At 46.7% G+C, this 10,023-nt stretch overlaps 1 protein-coding gene across 1 annotated transcript; it reads left to right on the top strand.

The window, feature by feature from the left end:
• The first annotated feature begins 1,354 nt into the window (after window positions 1–1,354).
• WBP2NL (WBP2 N-terminal like) lies at window positions 1,355–9,937 on the top strand. Its single transcript, XM_031600286.2, has 8 exons — window positions 1,355–1,513; window positions 3,635–3,743; window positions 4,227–4,362; window positions 5,173–5,265; window positions 6,046–6,288; window positions 6,712–6,843; window positions 7,181–7,257; window positions 7,999–9,937. The coding sequence occupies exons 1-8, from the start codon at window positions 1,389–1,391 to the stop codon at window positions 8,044–8,046; spliced, it is 963 nt and encodes a 320-aa protein (XP_031456146.2). The 5' UTR covers window positions 1,355–1,388; the 3' UTR covers window positions 8,047–9,937.
• Window positions 9,938–10,023: the final 86 nt, after the last annotated feature.

The following is a 10,023-nucleotide window of genomic DNA, read 5'->3' as shown; positions in this document are numbered from 1 at the left end:
ATTCATAGAATCATTATAGTTGGCAAAGACCTCTAAGATCACTTAGTCCAACCATCAACCCACCACCACCATGCCCACTAACCATGTCCACATGTGCCACATCCACATGATTCTGGAACAACTCCAGGGACGATGACCCTGAGAGGGCTCACAACTGCCCTGAGTGTGGCAGTCTGCCCGTCATTTAGAAGAAGCATGTCACCAAGTGCCAGGGGCTGTACCCCAGAAGAACATCTGGTTGCATTAGCAGCGCACATGCAGAAGGTCATGGTGTGGGATGGTAGTGCTGCAAGTACAGGGAAGTATGTTAGGTTGGGATAAGGCTGGAAAGGCTGGCATGACTGAAGCAAAGTCTGAGGTTTGTGGACAGAGATGTTCAGGGCTAAGATGAGAGTGATCCAAGCATTGCAGAACCATCTAGAAGCTTCTGTTCATATTGTAGCTTTCTGTGGTGCTGTCTTTGCAAAGCAAATGTCTCTTCCATCCCACTCTCATCCATCCATACACATCAGCTCTTCTCAGCACTGCCAGGACATGCAGGTCCTCCCCACCTTTCTCATTTTTTCCCCCACCACATTCATAGCTTTCAGCACTTCACGCAGCCTCTTACCTGCCATCCCACCTCAGCACCAGGCTTCTTCAGCCTTGACAAGAACTTTGCTCCTCACTGCTGTCTGCAGCCATCACACAGACCTTGCAGAGGTGACGCTGCTACATACACATCGGCTGTCATGGGGTAGGAGCCTTCCAGCTCATGCCACCAGCCAGCCACTTCAGCTCTCCTCAATGTATCACCGGAGCGCGATGGTCACCAGACAAGAGATGTCCCCGTGTGGCCACGCCATGATGCCAGGCCCAGCCAGGGCATGGCATAGAGCTGGCACTAATGGCAGCAAAGCTGGAAGGGCTTCCATGCCCAAACCTTGGGCTGTGGGATGAAGGCCACACAGTTTGCTCTGTATGCGTAAGATTCGGGAGGGGGTTGGTTGTAATGAAGTTGTTTTGATGCTCTGCTCTGTAATTTCCTACAGTGAACTGTTTCTAAGGGATGCATAAAGGCCTGCTGAGAAAAGCAAGCTTGGTGTCCTTCAATGCCACCGCAAACCCACACAGACACAACCTCCTCGAGTGGGGCAGCACAGGGCGCGTGGGCAGGTGCCTGCAGAAACACACAGACCCTGACTCACGAGTCGGGCCTATTCAAGGCCAACAGAGGCCCGTGGGCTCCTTGACAAGGGCTCCACTCTCTAGAAGGAAAAAAAAAAAAAAAAAAAAAAAGCATAAAAACACACGAAAAACCCCACAACAAGCAGGTCCACGAAGGCAAGCAGGGAGCAGAGAAAAACACCACGCCTTCCACAGCGGCCGGATGTGACGTCACATAGAATATGCGGCGGAAGCAGCACCCGGATGTGACGTCACACGGGGGTCAGGCGGCGGAAGCAGCGGCAGCCATGGCGCTCAATAGGCACCACTCGAAGGAAGGCGGTGTCGTCGTCCCCAATGCCGAGAGGTACCCGTGGGGCGGCTCCACGGCCACGGGGGAAGCCCTGTGCCGGGCCCGCGGGCGGGAGAAGGGTTCGGGTTGTTGCTGGGCTGCTCTGGGGGCGTTGGGGCCGCGCCTTGGCGTGGGTAGGCAGGGCTGCCCGGCTGTGTTAGTCACAGCCTGCGCCTCGTGCTGCTCGGGTTAAGGGGCGGCGTAAAGGTGTTTGAGGTCTCCGAAGAGGGGTGTAAAAGTGGCGAAGGGTCTGGAGGGCAGGGCGTGTGAAGAGCGGCTGTGCTCCCCTGGTTGGCTCAGAGCAGAGGAGCTGAGGGGAGGCCTGATGGCGGCTGCAGCTCCTCACAGGGAGCGGAAGGGCAGCGCTGAGCTGTGCTCTGTGTGACAGCGACAGGGCCCGAGGGAACGGCATGGAGCTGTGTCAGGGAAGGGCAGCTGGGGGTTAGGGACTGCTCCAGAGGGCGGTGGGCACGGCCCCAAGCTGCCAGTGTACACGGGGCGTCTGGTCCATGCTGTCAGACATACGGTCTGATTTTTGAGTGGTCCAGCATGGAGCCAGGCCATGTGGAGCTCAGGTCTCAGAGCCCAAACTGTTCTCCAAGGCAGTGTTGAGCCACTGGTGCTCAGCTGTCCTGTGACAGCCCCAAGTGGGTGCAAACCAGCTCAGCACCATAATCACACCCGGATGGCAGTCTTGCTTTTTGTTTATGTGATGCCTGGGCAGGAGTAAGCATTAAGTGACCACATAAGTTCTTCCCACTGAAGCAAACAAACCTGAAATTCTGCTGCATTATGTGGTTTGGAAAGTACTCTGGTAAGGTTCTGAGCGTTGAGGGGATAGTTTTGCTTATCTTGGGAGAATATTTCACCTTTGTAACTTGAAAATAGAAAGATCTCTGCTGCGTTTGTCACTCCTGGGCAGTGATGAAATCTGCATATAACTAAATGATAAAGTCCCTGCAGACTTTTTGTCAGGACTTTTCCTGTCCCTCCCCTCCCCCCCCCATTTAAAGCTTAACGTCTTGATGTCTTCCTTCCAGAGTAGCAGAATTTTTCAGATATATGTTATGTTTTCTCTTCCCTAAATAGCATGCAGTGTGAAAGTACTGTGCTCTTGGTTGTTTTCATGTATCCTGGACCTGCTGGTTCTTCCCAATGATTTTGTAGTTTCCTGAAGTGATCTGATTTCTATGATATACTGATCGGAATATGTAAAATAACTTTAGATCCAGTATTGAATTAGGGTTTTGTTTTTCCTTTTTCTATGCCCTTGAACCAAAAAAACACGTCTGATTTTTTATCCACTGAAACACGCAGCAAACTTGTGGCATCCAAGGTTCTGTTTATTGTGCAGCTTTCCTTACTGAGTGCTATGTTTAGAATTCACCATCTCAGTTCAGTGATGCTCTTTCCCAGAATGATTATTTCAGTTTTCCTAAAAATGTATTTAATTTTTCAGGCCCCTCCATACCCCTGGTGTTTGCAGTTCCCATCTCTTTGTTCCTGCATGATTTCATTAGCAGAGTCTGCTAATGTTCCTGTAGATAACCAGCAATAGCAATAACAGTCTTATTGCTGACATTTGTGGCTCCTTGTTTTTTTTTTTTTTTCCTTAGCACAGCACTCCTCATCACAAATATTTGCTTAAATCATGTGAAGTAAGGTCAGCAGTGAGGATACTGTGAAGCAATTTCCACAACTCACACAGTGGGTGTGGCATTCAGGCAACTTTGTTTTCCCTTCTGCTGGCCAGTCCCAAATGTGGACATGGAGAGGGGTTTGCTCTGAGGTCATACCTTGACTTCAGGAGTGGGTATCAGAAAGCTCATCCTGTTCTGTACCCTGCCAGGCTCAGACTCAGGCTGTTGCCATGCAAAGAGCTTTAGCCTTGTGGTTCTGGAGGCAGCTTCTCTTCCTCTTGTTTAAAGTTTCCCTTTGTGGAGGAGGAGCAGGGCTTGTCAAAGGTGAGAGGATGAATTCTTCCACTCTGCATGAGTTAACCCTGTGTATCCAAAAGAAAAACTCCAGACCCTGTGTTAGAATTGAGTGTGTTGGGATAATGTTTAGGATTTGTGTGATGGATGTCTGTGCATTAGAGCTGAGGTTGTCTCCAACTAATCTGATTTCCTCCTGTAGCATTCTCAAGCAGTGTAAAGATGTGGAGCTCTCCTTCAGTGACGTGACTGGCAAGCCTGAAGCCTTCAAAGGCACCAAGAAGGGAATGCTGTATCTCACCCCATACAGGGTAAGTCTGATGCCAACAGGGCTTCCCTTTTCTCTAGGGGTCTCATAGGCTTTGGACAGCAAACATAGCTGGAGGCAGGAGAAATGATTTTTGTTATGGGAGGAACCACTGTAAGTCCTAGGTAGGAGAAAGCCTGATGGAAATAGGGCAGTCTGAGTCTGTGTCTGTCTCAATCACCATGTTGTGATTTAATGTAACGTGTTAATAGGTAATTACTTCATTGGAAAACTCTCATAAATTATCCTTAAAAATGAAAACAATAAAACGAAATGTCTGTGTGTGCCCTAAACAGTATGTTGTTTTGGAACCTGCATTGTTCATTTGAACATCGGATCTGTTTGGCATTCCATTGCATGACCACTGTGAAACAACATAGTACGTTCTGGTAGTAGGGGTTAAATTATCTTTTTTTTTGGATGCTGCTGCAACTAGAACTCCATAACCTGATTAACTAATTCCAGAGTGTTCCTTCCTGTCTTGCAGATGATCTTCGTGTCAAAGGGCAAGGATCCCATGCTGTCTTTTATGATGCCATTTTATTTGGTGAAAGGGTGCTCTATTGAGCAGCCTGTTTTCTCTGCTAATTATATCAAAGGACAGATTCAGGCTGAGGCAGGAGGTATGTATCTGTGCTCTGTAGACTGAACTCTTCCCAGTCCTTTTCTGCTGAATGTGCTTAGTGCACGGGACAGATGGAAGGTTGTAGATACAGCAGTACAGTTCAGATGTCTATGCTAATGTAACTTGTATCTATTCATGTTTACCTCACCATTGCTTTCTGTCCCCCAAAGCTAGTAGCTCAGTTTTTGCAGGGTGGCTTTTTAATCTTGTCATCTCTGTCTTGCAGTGGACACCATGCTTACTTGGTTTCTGCCTGTTCTCATTTTCTCCTGTATTTGATATGGAGTGGACAGTTGGCCATATCACTAGTCATTGGTGCTGGTTTAAATAGCACCCACTTGTGTTTTGTGGAGACCAGCAGGCACTTCGCAGCTTGGATGTGTTTGCATGCATCTAGAATGCTTCTGTGTGTCACTGATTTAGCTTTCTTTCCTATTTGATGATGTAAGTGTGTTCAGACTAAAAGTCAGAATCAAGATCAGACATGGGGAACTGCAGAAGGTAAGGCAGGGATTCAGACCAAGGCTTCTGGTTCAAAATTTTTCTGGCTTCAGCCTTGGAATTAGTTTATGTGTATTTTGATGGCATCTGGCCTATGCTATTGATTCCTTTTCCTAACAATGCTTTGTGACTGGGTTGTCTGGATTGTCATAAGCCCACTTTCTCAGGCTGAAATCTTTAAGACAGTGGTTTTAAAATATTTCTAAAATGAGGAAGAATAAAAATAAGTCAAACATTAACTGTTTTGCTGTCTTGACTACTACTGAGGAGGTCAATAATCTGTTTCAATTTTAATTCTCTCTCCTAGGTGGCTGGGAAGGGCAGGGAACATTTAAGCTGACTTTCAACAGTGGAGGAGCCATTGAGTTTGGACAGCTGATGTTCAAAGCTGCCTCTAGTGGTAAGAGATCTTCGGAGCCTGCAGTTCCCCTATGGCTGACTGAGCTAGTTAGGGGGAGGTGCTCTTTCTCACATTCCTGGAGTGTGTGTGTAGGGGTGGGGTGGGGTTTACACTAAACATCTTCCACATCAATGTTCTTTTGTTTGTTAGTTTTGTTTGTTTTTTTTTTTTTTCTGGGGACTTCTGTTTTTCTTTCAAACCCTTTTTCTTTATTTTAACTTAATGCTTTATGCAATCAGAACATCCTGGAGTTTGGCTTCTGTGGTGGCTTACCTTTTTCTATGGAGCCTGCTATCTCCTGGGGGGGAAAAAAAACTTGAAACATGATGATGGAAAAACCAATTCCTGTACTTTTCCTCAACTCTAATAGTTCCCTAATAGTGAAGTGAGATGGAGGAATTTAACATATCCACTTTTGCAGAAAGAAAAAAATATAAAATATTTAAAACTTTTGAAAGGAAAAAGATATAAAATATACTCTGATAAGAAAATTTAAAACTATTGTACTTACTTAAAACAATCTTTTATTCTAGTTAGAGCCATGCATTTGGGCTGTTACTTGATAGCTTTTTTGCAGCTGGCTTCCTTTAGCACCATGTGAATTTACAGCAAAGAAACTACAGTTTAGTCCTTTTTAAGCACAGTACTTTGCTGCGACTGCATAGTGAGCATCTCTAGAATTTTGATGACTGGTCTACATGAATGGGACTATTTTCTCTTTATTCCATACGTTCAGTTACAGCAAAAAGATGTCTGACTTAATGAATATCTGCTCTTTAGCTTCCAGTGGAGTTCCTCTCCAGCCCCCTGGCTATGGATACACACCTGTACCTGGAGGGTATGCCCCTGTCCCACCTGCTCCAGGTGGCTATGCACCTGCTCCAGGAGGGTATGCACCTGCGCCGGGGGGCTATGCTCCTCCTCCACCACCTCCAAATGGTCCTTATCCTTATGCACCACCTCCAATGAATGCTTATGGACCTGCTCCCCAGCCCATGGGGTATCCGTATGCCCAGAATCCAGGTATGGAAGTGGTGTGATGATGTGTGGTGGGGTTTGTTGAGTATTTGTTGTTTAAAAAAAAAAAAAAAAAAAAAAATTGATGCTATGATGAGGGTTACTGTAGTTTTGTCTCCATCAAGGGTCCTTATCCTTGCAAAGTCTGTCATGGTCTTGGTTACACCTGTGTGTCTCTGTAGTTGCAGCTGAACGGGAGGTGGGAATGCAGTATGTAGACTGTGCTGCTTCTTGACAGAGAATTGTTGCCTGCTAGTGTGGCAGGCATTAGTAAGATGTAAAATTGCAGCTGCCTGCATCCCTGTTGAGCTTTCCTCACTGATCTTTTCTTGCTGATCTTCCCTCTTGCCCAGGGCTGGGCCTGGGAGCTTGCTGTCCCTCTCTTGTCACCATAATCCAAAGTATCAATCTGGTGTCATCTTTTTTCAGGTATTTACCCACCACTCCCCAACATGAACTCCACAAATGTGTTACCTCCTCCTCCTCCCTACTCTGGGCCATCTCCTGCAGGACCCTCAGCCCCACCAGTTTCCACACCCTGGGTGGACTCAGGTATGCCAGGTAAGCAGATTCGATACAAAAGGCTGCTCAGGGGTTGGGGCAGTGGGTGACACTGGGGGCACCCAGCTGCTGCTGTTGCAGGAGCTGTTATCTTGATCTGTTATTTGAGATAATGGGTCTTGCAAGGTGCTCAGCTCTGTTATACAGCTTGTGATCATCTTTAGCTGGTTTTCAGCCTTCCTGCAGTGCTATGAATTCAAGACAAGCTTGCTGTGGTAGCTCTTGTCTCTTGGGACATTTGTTGACTCCTCAGAAGTGCTGTGGCTGGGCTGGAGGGTGGAGTGGCTGCGTAAGAAATGGGCCTGCCTTATGCTTGCTCCTTTTCTTTCCTTTCTAGGGAACAGTAAGGCCATGGAAGCCGCTTCCAGTGCATATTACAACCCTGCTAACCCACACAATGTCTACATGCCCATGGTAAGTACTGTGCCTGTGGTCTGTGTGTCTGCTCTTCCATTGCTTAGCGAGACAGAAGTTGGCTTTCATAGTAAAGTTTAGAGCACCTTAATTTTGAAAGAGCACAGAAAATATTCACTTTCCTGGGAGGAGGCATGGATGATAATGCCATGATGAAAGTTTATTAAATCCTTGATCAAGAAAGGAGAAGGACATTAAAATTCTGCCACCAATGGCAGCTCAGTACTTGTCTCATTCTTACATGCATAAAATAGTTGCAATAGCTCATTACAGAGCTCTCTGCTTCTGTAATGTTTGAAAGTGGGAAGAGTTAAAGAAGAACGGATCATATAAGGGCAACAGCCTTTGTGTTTCCTCACTTGTGCTTTTTTCTGGGCTGCTGGGGAGAAGGTCTATCATGGTTCAGTGAGTGACAGCTGGTAAGTGGGCTGTAGCCACATCTGGTGTGGGCTGGGTCAGAGTGAAAGCAGCAGCAGAGACAAAGCTCTGATAGTGAAGATACGGATTTAAAACAGAGCTTTTGTTACCTATTTTTGAGGGGATGTTCAATGGAAATAATATGGGAGGTAGCGTAAATGCTGGAGCATTAACTGATGCTGGAGAGGGATGATGCGGTGCAGTGACAGTTTAAAAAACAGCACTCAGCTCTGGCAGTAACTTCTTGTAAGCCAAGCCTGAGAATCTCTGAGAAGAGCTCTTCATGAAGTAGGCAGGGTTGTTGACTACTCTATCTCTTTCCAGGATCAGCCACCTCCTTATGCACCTCCTGAAGATAAGAAAAACAACTAACAGACGGAAATTGCAGCCAGCCTCCCACACTCTCTCTCCCAGAAGATGTTTTGGCTGTCACTACCCGTTGGGTTAGCATATCTCTATGTTTCTCTGTGTATGTACAATGTGTGTAGTGCTGGGCAGCTGAGCATCTGCCCTCCTTAAACGTTAAGTCACTGGCAATACAAGGCAGAACAATAGCACTTTCCTGCTGCTTTGCTTTATCTCATGGGGTCGAAGCACTAACCTTTTGCTCTGCCTTTGGCTTGAGGAGGGAGATGAACTTCTTAAACCAGTAGATCACATCACTAATCTATGAGTAAAATACAAAAGCTGTGGCATCTTTGAGTAAAACTACTTGGAATGCTGAACTTCTAACCTCTTCTGAAGCACCATCAAAGAAGAAAATATAGAAAGCCATGAAGTTTCCTTGCATAAACTGAAAAGGTGTTAAATTTCCTTAAACTGTGGCACAGCTCAGTGTGAGATGGGACTCTGAAAATCCTGTGTTGTGCTGGAAGCACATTTCTTTTCCTGTCTTGAACTAACAGTCATGGGGTGACACACCTGGGAAATGTGTCCTGAGAAGTGCTGAAGTATTTGGGAGTGTGAGCTGGAGATGAACCCAGCTCAGTACTAGCTCTAGAAGGGACAATCCTACTGCATTCCTGGTAGCCAGAGGAGTTTCTGGGCACAGGCGTGCCTGCTTTGGTTGCAGCAGATCATCTGCTAGTATTTGTGTCCTTTCCTATTTAACTGTAACCTTGCAAAATAGGGAAGTGCTCAGGTGCTGCACTCCCTGGTGGAGGGCCTGCACTGCCTGATCTCTCCTTGTTTTCTGCTATGAGATGCAGCTGTAGATACTTGATCATCTGATGCTGCTGGCAGAAGTGCCCTGAGAAATCTAACTGGAAGCAAGCAGTGACCTCATAAAATCATCCTGCCTTTGTCGACATTGAGTAGAACAGCAGTAGTGTGCTGCAGAGCAGCAAGTTGAGTTCTACAGGCATGCTAATCGGTTTTCCTTTCACCCTCCTGGAAGCAAGTCCGTATCTGTGCAATGATCCTGTGTCACATAGCTGTTCTTGCATAATGGAGTCAAGCTGAGCAGGAACCTGCTGCCTCCAAGCAAAATGTGTTATGTTACAAAGATAACTCGGCACTGGCCTTGTCAGGAGACAGATCCCACAGTGCTGGCTCCCTCTGCTGAGGAAGCTTGTGCCACCATGCTAGCATGATGAGGAAAAAGTGGCTTTTGTCTCTTCCTTGGGCCACTGCAGCCAGGATGTGCATGTCTGTACCTGAGCAGCAAGGGTAGGTGCTGCAGAAGTGGAATTTGGTTGCTCCGGGCTGCAGTACTCAGATGTAGTGTTACTAACGCTTGGGTCTCTTGCAGAGGCTGTGGCTGCTCAGCCCCAGCCTTTCCTTCCTCTTTAGGACACAGTGCCATTAAACCTGCTCTGACAAGAGCCCCTCTAGTCTGGTGGAGAGACCTGTGTGATCCTTTATATATGTGATAATTGAACTTCTTTTCACAGCCTTTGTACCTTCACAGTGAAGGGGAAGGGCTCTTTTTTCTTTTAACCTTTGTGTGTGTCAGGATCTTCCTGTAAGTCAGGCTTGCGTGACTTAAATCTTTGAATTCTTAAAGCAGCCCTGCAGGGGGAGGAAGGTAAATTTCCTTCTTTAAAAACACCTTTGAAGTTTGAGTTAGAGGTGTTCAAATGATTCTGTATTTTAAAAAGTTTGTAACTTTTGAATTGCACTTTAATACAGAAGAATTGATACCTGCCTGTTCACTGGTGTGTGTGTGCGCATTGTGTTTACTGTCATCGATCCTGCCTGGTGCCCAGGAAGCTGCTACAAATAGGAACCACTGTGGCTGCTCTCAGACTGTGGGCCAGTTTTCCTCCTGCACAGCTACACTGGAGTTGGAGCTGAGTAATCTGGTGGGACAGAAGCATTGGCTTCAGCTCATCTTTGGAGGGGGCAAGG

This window comes from Phasianus colchicus, chromosome 1, assembly GCF_987193195.1.
Source record: "Phasianus colchicus chromosome 1, bPhaCol1.hap1.1, whole genome shotgun sequence".
In the NCBI taxonomy this organism is placed as follows: Eukaryota; Metazoa; Chordata; class Aves; order Galliformes; family Phasianidae; genus Phasianus; species Phasianus colchicus.
This window is presented reverse-complemented; position numbering and strand designations above follow the sequence as displayed.

Excerpts from the sequence above, each read along its gene's own strand:
- WBP2NL (XM_031600286.2), top strand. The coding sequence starts at position 1,389 with ATGCGGCGGAAGCAGCACCCGGATGTGACGTCACACGGGGGTCAGGCG. Across the intron at positions 6,289-6,711 it reads TCCGTATGCCCAGAATCCAG|GTATTTACCCACCACTCCCC; the intron begins GTATGGAAGTGG and ends ATCTTTTTTCAG. Across the intron at positions 6,844-7,180 it reads GGTGGACTCAGGTATGCCAG|GGAACAGTAAGGCCATGGAA; the intron begins GTAAGCAGATTC and ends TTTCCTTTCTAG.